General features: G+C 45.5%; 1 protein-coding gene across 1 annotated transcript in view; it reads right to left on the bottom strand.

The window, feature by feature from the left end:
• LOC308127520 (gamma-aminobutyric acid receptor subunit gamma-3-like) overlaps positions 1-17,393 on the bottom strand; it is a 75,832-nt gene extending 58,439 nt beyond the window's left edge. The window contains exons 1-2 of the mRNA XM_080492625.1: positions 16,924-17,393; positions 16,347-16,501 (exon numbers count right to left, since the gene is read on the bottom strand). Of these exons, the coding sequence (XP_080348751.1) occupies positions 16,347-16,501; positions 16,924-17,078 (310 nt within the window). The 5' untranslated portion in view covers positions 17,079-17,393. The remainder of the gene's footprint in view (positions 1-16,346; positions 16,502-16,923) is intronic.
• Position 17,394: the final 1 nt, after the last annotated feature.

Genomic DNA, 17,394 nt, shown 5'->3' with positions numbered 1-17,394 from the left:
TGGACATATATTCAGTTGTTTTTTATTTAATTTCTTGGCGAAGCCGAGTGACTCGCATTCGGTCGTGGAGCCGTCTACAAACATCCACGCCGCAGAGCAACGCTCCCCGGAGATGTATAATGAAACCACAGGCTCATTTGTAAATCACACGGGGGGGGGGGGGGGGGGCTTCGACGGCTATACTAGCTACGTTAGCGGCTAAACTTTGCGGCTACATTTAACGGAGGTGGGGTTTATGATATTGGCCTCCCGTGTCGACGACAATCGAAGCCTCACGTTTTTGGGGTGACGCCCCCCCTTATTCTGGTTTAAACATAAAGCCCAAACAAAACAAACCAAAAAAACGGTTTCACTTTTAAACTCCAGAAGTCCCAGGTGATCAAACCTTAAAATATGTACCCCAATAAACACATTAATGAGCTTGTATTTGTACGACAGACACTATATAACCAAGTATAATAGATTGAGTTGAGCTAAAAATCAAAAAAAGAAGATGTAAACAGCATTAGCATTTTAAGCTAATTTGTTGACGCCATGAAAAGCGAAGCGAAGCTGAGCTAGTCAATATCACATCAGTCACAGGAACCCGATCCCTTTGTTTTCTTTTATCACTCAGGGCTTGTTGTGTTTTCAGCGTTTCAGCTCAGGGAAGCATCATGAAGAGGCACAAACCACATAAATGCCGGCTTTTATTTTTTTTTTCGCCGACTGCTCCTTCGCCTCTGCGGTGACGCGTCCCGTCGTCACTTAGGATCGTAATCTATCGCCTCCTTCATCACAGCTCCTGTAAATACGAGCCGACAAACAGGAATATTTGTGTCAGCCCCTTGGTGGAAGTCAGAACTAGGCCATGCGAGGGTCCCAAAACTCCCTTTTCGGCATCGCGGATTGATTGAAGCGTGTCAAGACGAGTGCAGACGTATCCGCCACCGCCGCCGCCGCCGCCCGCCTGACGAGGGTTTTCTTTTCTCTTCAAAGCTCTTGACAGGAAGGAAATCTCGCCGAGTGATTAGAAAAAAAGCGGCAAGGGGGAAGAATCAAGCGTTTAACGGTATTCAACGGTAGCCGGGTTATCATGCGGATGTGCCACCGAATCTTCTGTCCTGGAACTCCTCGGCCAAACGCGGCAGACTTCTCCTCGACACACTTACAAATTGTTGATTTAGCGGCAAAATGCCAAAACTGTTGAGAAGCGCTAGAAAGCAGCACTTAACGTGGGGGGGGGGGGGGGGGGGGGGGGGGGGGGGGGGGGGGGGGGGGCAATTCAGCGAGTGATATAATGGAGTTACTGTATGTACTTAACATATGATGCGGATGTCAGTCTGCACCTACACTGTCGTCATGTCAAGGTATTCGAAAAAATATACATAAACGGGCGCATTGAATTCATGCTTGTGTTTTGCCGGCTAATTATCTTGGATGAAGATTAACAGTGTAGAAGGAGGGGGGGGGGGGGGGGGGGGGGGGGCGAAATGTCAAACGCAGCAGCGAGGGAAGACGAGCTCTTAATGGGAAGAAACTTGTTTTGAAGTGTTTGGGAGAAAGAAACGACGGCGAGTTTTGAAAACAGCACCTTGGATCCTTTCTGTTGACGGACTTTGCCTTTAACATCCGTGTTTATCGCCGTCGTGATGCCGTAACCATGGAAACAGACACCTGAATCCCTCCGCTAACGAAGAAGGAGAGAGTGCCACGGCTTCTCAACAGTTCCCGACAAGCGCGGCGGTGGAATCGCAGCTCTGCTTTGTGCGAGACGATTTCTGCCCTTAAGATGCGTTTGAATAACTCACACGGCCCCTACCGCCGCCATCTGGTTTTGCTCGCGGAGCAGGAAGAAGCGACACGTACCGGCGTGATCTGACCCACATCTGGAGCGACGAACCATCTGCAAACCGCTGAGAGGGACACCAGCTGCAATCACCCCACCACTGGGAAACCGGTGTTTACAGCTCCACAATAGGACCAGAACACACACACACACACACTCACACACACACACACCAAAAAAATATAATCATTTGACAGCCTCACCCCAGGCGACAGTGTATGTAGCTCCAGCAATCTGATCGGCGGCGGGCTTTGTTGTGGAAGACGGTGTATATTTGTGAAAAACAAATGAAGCGTGAGCGCTGCCTAATTTGTCAAATTTGAGGCTCGGCGGCGAAAAGGAAGTGGTCCTGATGGGGCTTCATTGTCTCTCAACCAGAGTGTTTTCTTCTCTTTTATTAAGTTTGCGGCCCTTTTCTTTCTCTCCCCCTTTTATGCAATCGACGCCGCGCGCTGCGTACGCGCGGCTTGACAAATCACGGCAATATCAGATTTGAAATGAGACTCGGGCGCTTTTAGCGTTCCCACGTGACGCTTTTCATCTCGCTGAGAAAATGAGTGTAAAGTGGTTCGATCGGAGAAGATTTGAGGTTATTACATGATATGAGGAGATTGGTGGGGCTCATTCCGATGCTAGTTAGCTTAGCTTAGCATACACAGAGCAGAAAAGGCATCAGTTGTGGTCTATTTGTTCTAGTCCTAGAACCTTTCAGGCCACAAGCGGTTTGAGCAATGTTGTACGCAATAGCAAACACAATAGCATGTTAGCCGATAGCTCATATCGATGCTAACTAGCCTGTCCGATAGTGTGCGCAGATGACCCACTACCGGAACCAGTGTGCTCACGAAGGCGTTTCTGGATACTTGCCGAACCGAGATATCAGCTGCGAGTCTGGCAACGGAGTTAGCAGCGTGCTAGCAGGCGGCTAACGGCAGCTTCCAGGGAATCACCGCGGAGCTCCAGTGTGCCCACAACGGGGGGGGAAATATCTTACCCCATGTTTGATAATGCACTGCCTCCGATAAAATATTATTTTAGGTGTTTGCTTTTAATGGGAGGGTCAAAGTTCATGACCCTTTGACCTATGACCTGAACCGATCCGAAAATCCGTCCGATTGGTCCTTGGATGGTGACAAATCATCCCTGAAAAATTCCATGCAAGTCAGGTCAACAGGTTTTTGCGAAAAGTTGGTAAAATACTTACAAGCAAACCAATAAAATATATATATTAAAAAAAAAAATATATATATATATATATATATACGGTATTAACTGAGGTTTTTCTGGTACTGTAGCCGCTTTCTGTTGTACAGTGACATCTAGTGGTCATAGTTGGTATGTTTCAGTAAATTTTGATCCATTAGTTGTATGATACGCGAAAAAAACGATACAAAAAAAGTGTTACTTATCGTCTCGAAAATATGTTAAAACCTAAAATACATCAAATTCTACATATGACAAAATAGGAGTACAAAAACAAAGAAAGCGAAGTCATCAAGTGGGCGGGACTACAGCCACGTCCGAGAAAAATCTGAATAAGACGCTTTGTGGCGTCTTAAACTGTTGGTGTGTGAAATTCAGTGACATCTAGTGGTCACAGATGGTACGTACCAGTAAAATTTGACACATGAGTTGCATGATAAGCTGAAGAAAAGAAAGAAAAAAAAATGTAAAACCTAAAAAAATACTTGCAAAATAAGACAAAATAGAAGTATTAAACAAAGACAGCGAAGTCGTGGAGCCATGACGTCATGTGGACCACTTGACGTGGGCGGGGCTAAAGTGTTTGGCCTCACTGCGATGGACAGCGGGGCGTTTATTCTCCACTCCGACACCGATGCCTTCTTGCCTTCCGAAGCATTCGTATGCTAACGCAAACCTCGAGTTTAGAGTCGAAGCCAAGCCTTCGCGCCTTCCCTCCGCGCTGCGCGCTGCCAAATTGCGTCTCAGCTGCCAGCTTTTCCTCCGGCGGCGGTATTGCTGACACAAATCTTTCCCCGTGTAACCAAATATAATTTAAACTGAATAGTGCTGCTTCACCGGGTGACCCTCCGGAGTGAGTTTTATGAGGGGGAATAAAAAAAAACCCAAAACAAAACCCATCATTCATTTTGTGAGATAAAAGATGACATCAGGTGCTCTGCAGATTTGGTGGAAAAAAAAAAAAAAAAACCTCATATATTCTCTTTATGAATGCATAAATAAGGAGAGAAAAGCCAGTTAGGTCTTAATGAAAAGAATCCTCCCATGAGACAGAGTGTAGGTGTGTGTACAGAGCCTGTGTGTCAGTGATTTGTGCATGGAGGTGTGTGTGGGACCGAGCGAGTACACACTGTACTGTATACCGAGTGTACTCAGCTCCCTCGGCCGAATATAATGGATAGAAAAGATGCAGCTTACCAAGTTTTTTTATAAAAACTTTTGCACCCGCTGTCATTGTTTCTGTTTCAGAAACGTTTCGTGTTTCACGCAGCGGTGTTTTGAAAATGATGCTCGTGGTCGCGGAAAGAACAGAAACGTTGAAAGCAACGTCGTTGCCACGTCAGGCCACAACAGCAACAGGCAGTACGCCATAAACAGAAACAATGGGAGTGAACAGACTTTAGCTTGGACCAAGCTGGATTGATAGTCCGGGCGTTTTCAAAAAGTTGCGTTCCCCCCCCCCCCCCGTTTCTATGGGGAAGGCATTGGCAAATTTTCAAAAAGTTGCATTTCCCGACCATTTACATGGAGACAAAGTCGGCGCATTTAGAAAAAAAGTTGCTTTTCCCCCTGTTTCCATGGAGATGGACCGCTTTCAAAGTTGCATTTTCCCCTGTTGCCATGGAGACGGAATAGGATCATTTTCAAAAAGCTACATTTCCCCCCCCCGTTTCCATGGCGATGAAGTCGGACCATTTTCAAAAATGTAAGTTTCCCCCCATTTCCAGGGAGATGGAGTTGAACCATTTCCAAAAAGTTGCCGAATTTTCCTAATTTGCGTTTTTCCCCCGTGTCTCCACGGAAGACGGAGTGTTTTTGGTGTGCCCCGTTTTCACCGAGTTTTCAAGCTTTCAAAAAGTTCCATTTTCAGTGGCGGACAACCAAGTTGGATCACTATTAGTGCATGCGCGAGGAGACGTGTGACCCCCCCCAATCGTTTCCAGGAAGTGTCGTTTTGGCCCGTCTCCACAGCGACGGTGTCTGGGCGTTTTGGAAAAGTTTCACCTTGGGAGCGCTTTTCAAAAAGTTGGGTTTCCAGCTATTTTCATCAGTCGTGCAAAGCGCTTTTTGGAGTCTGCTCAAGGGGTGGAAAAGTGCTCCACCAGCGAAACCCATCTATCATTCAGTGGCTCCGAGCACCGTTGTCACGGAAACGGACCCACAAAATGGATATTTGGCGTTTTCCCTTGAAATCGTAAACTCAACACATATCAGATAATCTGCGGGGACCCGGGACTCCCTGTCGCAGGCAGTTTTTCGAGGATTACGGAGCCGTTTGGCCACGCTCTAATCCCAAGACGCCGTGTTGCGAATCAAAACAGACTAAATTCCTAATTACGCTAAAAGGGCTTGGACTCCTTCCACAGCGGAGGTGAATGCCATAATCTCTTTGAAAGTGAGCGAGGGAGGGGATCTTTCAATGTCGCACCTCCCCATTGTGCTTCACCCGTGCTGTTTTAAAGTTAAAAAAAAAAAAAAAAAAAAAAACGCCTCGCTTGAGCGGCTTCCCCACCGGTGATTCTTGTCACTTTTACACTAGGATGCGAAAAGCAGAGACGCTTGTCACAGTTGGAGATTTAATTAGACTCTGTGTCCATCAGGTAAACAATGAATTATGCATTTTGTTTTATTTATTTATTTATTTTTTGCTCCCCCGGTGCCGCCACAACAATACCGGCTGGCTGAAGCCGTGCAGGCGAAATGTGGACGACCAGGGTTTTCTTCTCTCTCGCCCCCCCCCCCCCCCCCGTGCAGGTTTTTAGAACGTTTCTACTCGCGGCGGCAGATTTATATCGGCGACACGTTGGACTTTTTTCCTCCTTCGGCACAAAGCCGTCATGACTCGACAACACGAGGTCCCAAAGCTGAACAAAGAAAGCGACTCATTGACATGTGGTGATTCCTGGTCATTAGAGAAAACTTTTTGAAAAAAACTGAATTCATGCCGCTCTTTTTCGTCTTCTTGTCACTCCCATTAACCCTCACTCCGAAATGATTATTCACACACAGAGTCCATTATTGTCAACTAATTCACTCATTAGTTAATAACATTTTTTGTTTTTTGTTTTTTTACAAAAAGTGGCCATTTTTTTTCTCTCTAATTTTCCACCAAACTGTTCTAGCAGCCACCACCGTGTGGCAGTAATGAGCCGCCCGTGGCTGTAATCTACCAGCGCAAAAAGAGAAGTAGCCGATATTTAGGGTCAGAACCCGGGCGCAAGAAATTTTCGTAGGCGTGTGCAGCACGAAAATGTCACCGACACCCATACTCTAAACCCAACAGGAAGTCCGCCATTTTGTGTTGTGCGTGAAATTTTTGGAAACGCAAACCTCCTAGACGTTAAGTCCGCGGGGCCTGAAATGTACCCAGTGTACACAACTGGCCTTCCTATTGAAATCATATTAAAATAGAACAATTATGTCAAAAGGCGTCGCCATGGCGCTCCATATCTGACGGTTCGCCGTGGAAACAGGAAGTGACGCGTAACCGCGTACCACAGGCTGTCATCTGCCTGAAACGTCCCAGGTGTGATCCTGCCCTGACAAATTAGATAGAGCAATGGTCGGCCACAGTGGTAGCGCCACCTGGTGGATGCACAGAACGTGCCGCATAACCAGCCTGTACATGCTCCAATCAGCCTCAAATTCTACGGGGATGGAGTCGGAGCATTTTCGAAAAGTTGCATTTTGATGGGAGTGATATTAAAAAGTCACTTATTACTCCAGTTTTTTTTTTTACACACTGTTGCTATTGTCCATCTACTGAGCATGTGCAGAACGAGTATTTACCACGACCGCCGTACACTGGAGTCGGAGCAGTTTCGAAAAGTTGCGTTTTTGATGGCGCCGAGCACCGAAGCCTTCACTTGAACTGTGTCCTTTATTTCTTCGTGTTAGATTACAGTTCATTTCTATATTTTTCTATCCTTTGACTCTTTTTGACAGGCGGATGACATGATATCACTACATCTGTGACATGTTTAAAAAAAAAACAACAAATAGAGCGCAGTTTGTAAAAACGGGCGGTAAAATGCCACCTGCGGCTCATTCAGAAGGCATAGATCAACATTTTAAAGTGTTTCCCCATCGAAACAGGAGCCCACGTGTCATCCAGGGATTGTCGGAAGATCACCTGACGTGTAAAACCGATCCGAGTCATCTCGCCTTGGGGGTGGGGGGGAGGTGGAGGTAATCTAGGTGTGTGTGGGGGGGGTGTGCTTCAGCAGGAGTGGACACGGGAGACACGGGTGGATATCGATTTAATGGTTAGAGCTCTCGCGGATGGGAAATGTGTCAGCCATGATCTCGGCCCCATTACCACCCGATGCACTCCCAACGCCGGGATCCGCCCGGCCGCCTTAAGGCGCCATATGATTGCGCGGCCGTTCCTCTGTGTCTCGCTCATTAACCCGGGGAACGCCGCCGGAATGAAAGGCGAGGGGTTCGCCCGCCCGGGCCGCCACAGAAATAAACCCCCCCCTCTCTCTCCCCAGAGAGGAATCAAGCCTTTTTTTTTTTTTTTTTTTAAATGCTGAATTCCTGCTCCAGGTCTGGCGCCCGCCGTTTAAAATCAGTACAAGACTCTGCCTTCGTTTCTGGCAGGTGGGAAGGTGTTTTTAAAGCATGAAGGGGGTCGGGAAGTTTTCAATCTGCTAATTTGTTCTGAAAGACGCTCCAGAATGTATCCAGACGGGCAGCCATATTGGATTAAACTGCTAGTTTAAAAAAAAAAAAAAAAGCTCCATGTGCTTTTTACTCATTTTTTAATAAAATGTGAGTCTTTTATCATGTTGATAAAATGCCCCTCACCCCCCCCCATAGATTTTTTTCCCTCCGGCTGAAACTTTCTGGCGCCCCCAAGTGGAGACTTTGCTGTTATCTTTACTTAATCTGGGATTATCGGGGGCTTCGAGATGAAGTTTCAGTTCGAACGACGTTTTCAAGTGAAAAGGTGGCGTTTTTGGTTTCTTCACGGTGCTCAGAGCGACTGAAAATGCAATTTTTGGAAAATGGCTCCCGAGGTGGAACTTTTTTGAAAAAGCTTCCACTCTCAACAAAAGGCGCAGATTCGGTCTCTGTGGAAACGGGAGGAAAACACAACTCTTTGAAAACGCTTTGAAAAAAGCAAACGTAACTTCTCAACAAACAAAAAAAGGTGCGGAGTCTTTCTCCACGGAAGTGGGTGGTAAATGCAACTTTTTGAAAACACTCACACTCCGTCTCCATAAAAAAATTTTTTTATTAAAAAACTTGCTTTAACCCACGTTTCCGCAGAGAGGGAGTTGGATCTTTTTTTTCAAAAAGTTGCATTTCCTCCCTGTTTCTATGGAGACCGAGTTGGCACATCTTCAAAAAGTTGCATTTTCCCCATCTCCAATTAAACAGGGGAAAACGCTACTTTTTGAAAACTCTCCGTCTCCATCGAAATGGGAAATTGCAACTTTTGGAAAACATTCAGACTCCACCTCCGTGGAAAGGGGAGGGGAAGCAACTTTTTGAAAACAGTCCACCTCCGTTGCCATATAAACAATGGGAAAGTCCAACTTTTTGAAAACGCCCCGAGTAGCAAGCCAACTTGGTCATCAGTCCACTAGAACGCCGGCGTTCTACCATTTGTTACCGTCTTTCACGCGTGTGGTTTCACTGCAAAAACAACCAACAGCGCCAACCTGTGGCCTTGCATGCCAACTGCACTGCTTCCATGCGAAGCGACTTTGCCACATAAACGCGGAACTTTTCCGAATCGAAAAGGCAAAACTGAAGCCTGTCAAGTCCGCGCGTTGGTTTATTTCGCCGTGCGACAAACACCGGGTCTTCCCTTAAAGACACGGCGCGCATTATTCCTCTGTGTTGGCCTCGTTGCAGCTGTGAGAGTCGGCCGACTCAGCCTCCAGGTTCCCGCTGAAGAAAATCTTCTGCCAACGGGTGGAAAAAAAGAAGAAAAAAAAAAGAATTCTCTGCTCCTCCTCGTCTAAATGAAATGTCACCGGACTTGAGGACGTTGAGGCGGCCCGCGCGAGGATCGTCCTTTCAGCCAAATGTCAGCCGCGTGGAGATCAAGGAGAGGAGGCCTGCTGGGAGCCTCAAAGACCGAGGAGATCTGAGCGAGAGGTGCAACAAAACAAAACAAAACAAAAAAAAAAAAAGCTGCTGTTTGACTTTGGACTGAAACGCTGCAATTTGAGGGTCGGTCCGATTTTGAAAAGGTTTTTTTTTTTTTTTTTTTTTTCTTCCAGCTTCCACCCATTGAGCCGGTCTTTTTCCAATGTGGGGGTCAAAACACCCACAATGCAACACAAAAAGTAACGGAACTTCAGTTTGATCCAAGTCATTTTAAGTAGAGAAAAACGGTAATGGAGGAGAACAGCGATGGCGTTTTATTTGAGAACGTGTTGGCTATGTCACGTAACTCATTGCGTGAGTTTAGCTTGGTAACCATGGCGACGGCGTCTAGGTTTGTTAGCTTAGTCTGCTGCTTTTATTTTGGCCTTTTTTTTTTTAGAATAAACTTAATGATTCTTAGTGGAAACCCAAAAGAATGCGTATGTCTGGTCATTTTTGGCGTAATTTTAGCATCTATTGTCATGATTTACAATGAATTTGATGGTTTTGAATCACGTTTGGTTACTTTGCATTAATTTTTTGGGGCCATTTTGCATCCCTCCGTGGTCATTTTCTGCCACCCTGAATATTTTTGGGAACTTTATTTCACACGCGTTTCTCTTATTCGCAATCACTTTGGCATCATTCGGTCACATTTGGAAGATTTTACAAACATGTGAAACCATCTTGCATCCCTTCGAATTCGAATATTGGTCATGTTTACATGTTTCAATATGTATGTTTAGTTGTTTTTTTTACCATTTTGTATCCCTTTGAGAGTGTTTTCTTGGCTTTTTGTAACGTTTTGCATCTTTTTTTAGTAATTCCATGCATTACTTTTGGGAATTTTGACACATTCCTAGTATTTTGCATCCCATTTTAGCCATCCTGTTTCTTTCTGAGGACATTTTGCGCCACAAATGGTCATTTTTCCTGTCGCATACTGGTCTTTGGTGCATGTTAATTAAAAGGCTGCAGCGAATGATAGTTTTACGCCATTTTGCATCCCCTTGAGGGCATTTTCTTCCATATTTTGGTAACTTTTGCATGCTTTTCTATGTTTGCAACTATTTTAACATGTTTGTGTCACATGTTGACTATTTTATAAACATTTCAGCCTTTTTTTTTATCCCCATTAGGATGTTATATTTGTCTTTTGTATCGTTTGTATATGAATGCATTAGTTTTTGGGGAATTTTGACTGATATGTGTCATATTTTGTTTATTTTGCATCCCTTTTTAGCCATCCCGTATCGTTTTCCCAAGTCATTTCAAGCCACAATTGGATAGTTTGCGTCTCTTTTTAGGCATCTAACTGCTCTCTCAGGATATTTATACCACTCTTGGGTTTAATTTGTGTTTGATTTTACTCATTTTAATGCGTCTATTCTCACATTTACAGTCGGTTTCCTTTTGCGTCTTCATGCGAAGCCAAACACGTTACTTAAATAAGTTCCCCTAACTTTTCCTAAAACAGTCCCTCGGGTGTCGTACTGGATTCCTCACCCAAAAGATTGGGCTCGGATGGTTAAAAAAAAACAAACAAACAAACAAACAAACACTCAAGCTGAAAATTAATGGCCAATTAATAGAGAAGTATGTGAAATCAACTCAGAACGACTGTTTTCCCACAGCCAGCAGCGTGTACATAGAGAAGGAGGAAGTATTGCTTGATTCGGTTTGTGAGGACCCCCCTCCCCACACACACACACACACACACACACACACACACACACGAATACAACCACCCGACTGAAGCAAGCGGCGGCGAGAGGAGACGGAAAAATCGAATTCCCCGACAGGTTATTTGCCCGCTCGGTCATTTCAGATAACCCACCACCAAAAAACACAAATAAGCCGTATTAATGATGAGCAGATAATCTGCCGTTGCAGTGTCCGTGCATTAGGTGGCAGCAGTGAGTCACTGTAAGTCGCTACAGACGGTGTTGTGTTCATTTTGATCTGGATGCAGAATTTACAAGACTGGACGAATACATAATTAACCGGGACGGGCACTCGCGGGAGCGTGGAGCATCGCCAACGCCATATTTGTTACCATGGAAACCGATGGATTACAAGTCATGGTTGTTTCTGCTTCAATTTCTGTGTGATGGATTGATATGAGTGTATAAATACCCAGAATGCAACAGTTTTTTTTTATATTTCACCGTATTTTGCACCATTACGTTCATATTATAGTCTTTTCCAGTGATAATATTTGAAAAAAATAAACATTTTCATCATCTGCATAAAGAATAACTTGAAATTTAATGGTTATTTTGGTAAAATAGCCCCAACGCCATGCTGTCAGAGTGGAAAAACACCCATAATGCAACAGTTTTGGGGGGTATTTCACTGTATTTTGCACCATTATGTTCATATTATAGTCTTTTCCAGTGATAATATTTGAAAAATATAAACATTTCCATCATCTGCATAAAAGAGAACTTGAAATTTAAAGGTTAATTTGGTAAAATGGCCTCAAAGGCATGCTGCCAGGGTGGAAAAAGTCACATTAAGTGAAATTCATGGACTGTTACAAGGTGGACACCTGCAGCTTATAGATAAGCGCGGGTTATATATGCACAATTTAATATTTTGTGGGTGCGGCTTATATTCAAGTGCGCTCAATAGAAAAACTCCCATTATGCAACAGTTTAATTGCACATTTCACTGTATTTTGCACCGTTATGTTGTCTTTAGTTCAGTGGTCATGTGTGAAAATAGACATTTTCATCATCTGCATAAAGAAAAACTTGAAACTTAAAGTTTATTTTGGCAAAGTCATGATGCCAGGGGCGTTAAAAGACCACACGCACGATGCGGTTTTTGGGACATTTCACTGTATTTTGCGCCATTAAAATTGGCTTTTTGTTGAGATTGGAGTCCATTTATGTCGTAGTTATTTCGTTTTACTGAAGATATAGACATATTCATCACGTATGGCCAAAAAGAAAAACAAGAAAGTTTAAATTTAAAGGTTATCACGAGACTATTTTAAGATAAAATGGAGCTGCGTGTGGCCCTTTAAGTGAAAAGCGATTGACACATAGGTGAACTTGTGTCTTTAATCCCCTCTGGTTTTACTTTAACGAAAGCCTTTCTCGAATCATCCGTTCCAAATCTATGGAATGAAGCGAAATCCTGCACCTGAAATCCACATTTGAGTCAGACCGAGCTGCAGGAGGCGAACAAAACTCCAAATCAGAGGGAGGAAATTAGAGCAGAGCGGCTCCCCGATGGTTTTCCCCGTGCTGATTGGAGATGCAGAATACGAAACCGCGGGGAGAAGGAGGATCGCGGGGAGACTTTGGCGTCGCAGCGGCCGGATTGGAATAAGAAAGAAAGAAAAAACTGCCGCATTAGAAGAAACTGAGGACAGTGAACGCACCGTCACGTTCCAGAAACCACCCAGAGAAACACAACCCGGGGTTTTCTAATGTCACTAATGCAGCTTCATTGCACTCGCGGGGTTTAGTTCAGTGTTTTCTCCTATTCGGACTATTTCTTTTTGTGCTAAAAATCCCGGCACACCTTCAGTTCCTGCGAATATAAGTCCCCTCAGACAGAGCCAAACTCCATCCTCCTACATTAGAACAAAAGGTGAACCAACAGAAAAAGCGTCTGCGAGTGTATTTCGACTGCCTGAGCGCCTCCATTCTGGCGTGATTCAACCCGCTCAAAGTGTCGAAAGTCAAACAAATTCCCCATTTTCCTTTTGACACCTAAGCCCTGGAGTACGTTGTTTGAGGTTCCCCGGGGAAAGAAAAAAAATGCTGACTCATCACTCAGTGTCATATTTTAGAGGGACTTTCTTAAGCGTCACGGACACCAGGCAACGCTGAGACCCGAGTTGCGACATCGGTGACGCCGCCATGGAAGATGGCCACCTCGCTGCTACCCAAATAGCTCCAAAGCCATGCAGCTGAGGTGGGGAAAACTCCCATAATGCAACAGTTTTTCGAGAACATTTCACTGTATTTTCAAACGTTATTGTCGAGATTGAAGGGTTGCTTTTTTTTGGGGGGGGGGGGTCAAAATATAGATATTTGCACCGTCTGCAGTTAGATCTCTATACACTTTCAAAATAGAAGTTGTTTTATTTGTGTAGATTCCACAGATTTTCAAACTCGAAGTGTTCTTGTCGGTGGGCTGCTGAAAGCTTCATTTTTCCTTGAGATTAATAATCTATCTAGGGATTGAAGAAAAATGGCGGGGAAAAATAAGACGCTACAGATACGTTCAGGGCGTTAAAAACTCCCATAATGCAACAGCTGTTTGGAGATGTCACTGTATTTTGCACCATTATTATTGAGATTATAGTCTTTTTGTGTGGTTAATCTGTCAAAATATAGATATTTTCATCATCTGAGCAGAAAAAAAACTAGATTTAAAGTAGTTTTTTTTTTGTATTTATATATATATATAGATATAGATATACCCCTTTCATAGAATTTGTCCCCCCCCATCACATTACCATCATCTGCAAAAGTTCAAACTTTGAATTTAAGGGTGATGACATCACCATTTTAGCGCTCTAAAGGCTCCCATTGTGACCTGCTGGCCTCGCCGTCGTCTCTAATATAATCACCCCAAGCGGCTCCTCTTCATGTGGAGGAGCAGCGACTCGTGTTTGAGTTCCTCCCAGATGGCCGAGCTCCTCAACCCCCTCCCCCTCCCCCTCCCACCCCCACCCCCCCCCCCGCCCATCATCAGACTGAAGTGCGGCTGATGAGGCCTAAATGCAGTTTCTGCCATGTGATCGCTCGAACAGCCCGCCCGGGAATGTTTGTGAAAAATAATGCCGCAGATGCCGATCCGTCTGCGTTCTCCTCAGACTCATTTAAAAAAAAAATAAAAAAATTTAAAATAAGAGAACACAGAGATTTCCTTAACGCAAACTGCCTCCGCGGATCGATGAATCCCACTGAATCACGCGGGCGGTAAACGAAAACAGGCGCCGATCCGAGTGTTTTTCGAAAAGGCGCGGCTAGAACACGCGAGTCACGAAGACGCCCTCCTGTCTCTTTAAATGTCGGACCAGTGGCCTGGAGCTCACCGGAACTTTGACAGTTGATACCTGAAGTGACATCGTCCTCCTGTTCAGAATGCTCTGGTTGTCTAGTTTTCTAATAGTTAATGATGCGTGTACAAGCAGTAATAAGCAAGATATTGACGAAATAAATGGTTTTACGTGGAAAAAAAAAAATACAAAAATCCCGCCGCAGTATGGACGCCATGACGGAGCGATTCAAACACATTGAAGGACGTCATAATGGTGCGTCATGTGACACGATTAGAAACAGAGATTGTCGCACAGTTTCTGAGAAGTGTCATTTCCAGCATAAACAATGGCCGCCGTTTCCAAACAAGCAGATCTACGGATATAATTTTGGAACGGGAACGACGGCAGTGAACACATGTGACCCTTGCCAAATTAAGAAAAAAAAAAAAAGAAAAAAAAAAGTTTTTGTGAAAATGACCTTTAAGTGCTGAAAATGGCAAAAAATAAAATAAAAAATGGCCGCCATCACCGAACGAACAAATCTACGGATAGAATTTTTGGGAGAGGAACATTGTCGATGACATTTTCATGCACCTGCCAAATAAGCAAAAAAAAAACCTGCATTGTTAACCCTTAAGAAACGTCTGGGTTCTTTCTCACTGAAGAAAGACGTGACTAAAGAGGCAAACCCCTGGGAGGAGAAGGTTGCATCCCTCTCTTTTACCCCTCCCCCCCATTGGGGCATTTATACAGCCTTTGTCCGGGGGGGTCTGCAACCCGCGGTTCCTCCGCCCTCCTAATCAGCTCACAGAAACGTTCAAAGAATTATGCTGACATAAACAGTTTGCTTGCGCTCCTAAGTCTATTTACACACCACTCCGATTCTGACTTAAAAACAGCCACGGGAAGTAAAATCGGTTAAACGGCCAGAATATCTTGAACCGCTGCCAATAAAAGAACGGCCCCGCCGTGGATAGGAATTTGAATAAAATAGCGCAAACTCCTGAAATAATGATCATTTGAAAGGAAACACGGTGAAAATGGTTATTTATAAAAAGAACGGAGAAGGAGAAAGGGAAAGACCTCTGGCCCGGTCAGGAGTTTCAGCACCACGGACAGCTCCAGGCCCGAGAGACAAACTGTGCGGCCGAATCTAATAATTCAACGCAATCGCGCCGGAACGAAACTTCAGAAGCGTGCGCCGTCCTCTGACAGAACATGACGGGAGCACCTTTGTGGCACATTTGTGGAGAAATCCCCACCAAAAGCCTCTATTTTGTCTTTGGTCATGACAACCGCCGCTTCGGGAATGGGAATCGAGAGCTGGTTCTCGGTGTTTCAATTCCTCGGAGTCGTTGGCTAATTTCACGAATTTCTGCGTGGCGCCACCGCCACCCCCCGGGTGCAGCCAGCAACTTTGATTGAACGCCGCGGTTTTTTTTTTTTTTTGATTTGATCCGCCCCGGAGTGAATCTCGACCCGGCAGCGGCGGCGGCGTCACGGCGTCCCTCTGCTGTTTGGAAACTGCAGGTTTCGTTCTACAAATGAGAATCGATAAGAGAACCGAGTCGTTGCTCTTCTAAAGAATCGGAAGTCCAAGCTTAGTGAGGCCACGCCCCTTTCTAAGAGTTGAGAAAATTAGACGTTCAAGTGGGAAAACAAATTCTACAATATATGGGCAACCATTTAGCAATTCCTATTTATTTTGCAACCATGCAATCCCCCTTTTTTCTTTTTTTCTGTACGTTTTCTTCCTTTTTTTTTCACTTCTACTATATTGTCTATTTGTTTTTTGTAATTATGTGTTCTTAAAAATGTCTGATGACGTATAAAAACATGTTTAATGCTAATGGTAGTGTGAGCCGTTCTTGTATACACTTCAATTAAAAAAAAATTTTTTAATAAAATAAAAGTATGACGCACAAAGAAGCTGATCGGTGAGCAGAATCGCGATTGGAATCGTAAAAAAAAAATCGTATCAATTCAAATTCCTATCGGCCGTCCTCGAACCGGTCTCACAGTGCCAAAGACCGAAGACTAAGAGACAAGACCAAAGACTTGAGCTTGCAGAGCTTCATCACAATGCGTTCAGAAAAAACCAAGGTGGAGGGAAACATTGAAAACACGCAGAGGGACCGGGAATCGCTCAGAACCAGGCACCTGAGCTTCCAGCACCACCAATCCAACCCCCCACCCCCTCCCTCTTACCTCCAATGTCCGGCCGCAGCGTCTTGTCGTACTCCTTCAGCAGGTTGTTGAGGATGAGGGTGGCGTCCTCCTGGTGCGTCCTGGGAACCAGCATCTGGTTGACGTGCGTGTCGTGGAGATCCTCCTCGTCGTTGCCATAATCCAGCAGATCAGAGCTGTGGAATGTGCGTGTGGGTACAGATAGAGTGGAGAGGGTCAATATGGAGGAGAACACCTCCCCTCTAATAAACACCGAGGAAAACTTTGACAAATCTGCTGTGAATCTGAAGCTCCAGACCGAATCGGACGCGTTTTGAGGATTTGTGTGCAGCAGATTGTGTGTGTGTGTGTGTGTGGGTGTGTGTGTGTGTGTGTGTGTGTGTGTGTGTGTGTGTGTGTGTAAGGGGGGGGGGAAACCCTAAAAAAAAAAAAAAACTGAATAAGAAAAACACTGCGCACACGCACCGCTGCGTAAATGTCCCCCGCAACTTTTAACGCAGCTTGTTGATCATGCACCCAAAAAGCGTAACAAAGCGTAAACAAATAGGGGGGGGGGGGGGGGGGGGGGGGGGTAAGGGGTAAGGGGAATTGGACTCACCGAGCACCTGGAGCGAGCACGAGTACGAAGAGGACGGCCACCGCGAACTTGATTGTCATCTTCACCCTCCCGCCCGGTTGCGCGCGCGGATCGCGGGGGGACTGTGTCGGGACGACCGGGCGCCCGTGCGTTCCAGTACGGTGCGTAAAAACCATCAATCCGAGCGCTGAACTTCCTCATCCGCCCACACACACACTTTCCTTGCGTCCCCCCCCTGCAGCCGCCGCGCGTCATGTGCGGCCACACAGGAGCGGGATTAACGGCATGTGGGGTGGTTTGTGGTGGTCTTCTGTTTTGCCGACCCCCCCCCACCCCGCCGCCTCCACCACCGCCGCCGCCGCCGCCGCCGCCACCACCACCCACTCCGCTACCTTCAGTCCTCCCTGCGCAGGAGGTGCTTCCTCCGGGGGGAAGGCACCGCGACGATCAATCAGTGTGATGTGGTCCGGTGGATGGAGGAGGAGGAAGAAG

This window comes from Lipophrys pholis, assembly GCF_963383615.2.
Source record: "Lipophrys pholis genome assembly, chromosome: 23".
NCBI lineage: Eukaryota > Metazoa > Chordata > Actinopteri > Blenniiformes > Blenniidae > Lipophrys > Lipophrys pholis.
This window is presented reverse-complemented; position numbering and strand designations above follow the sequence as displayed.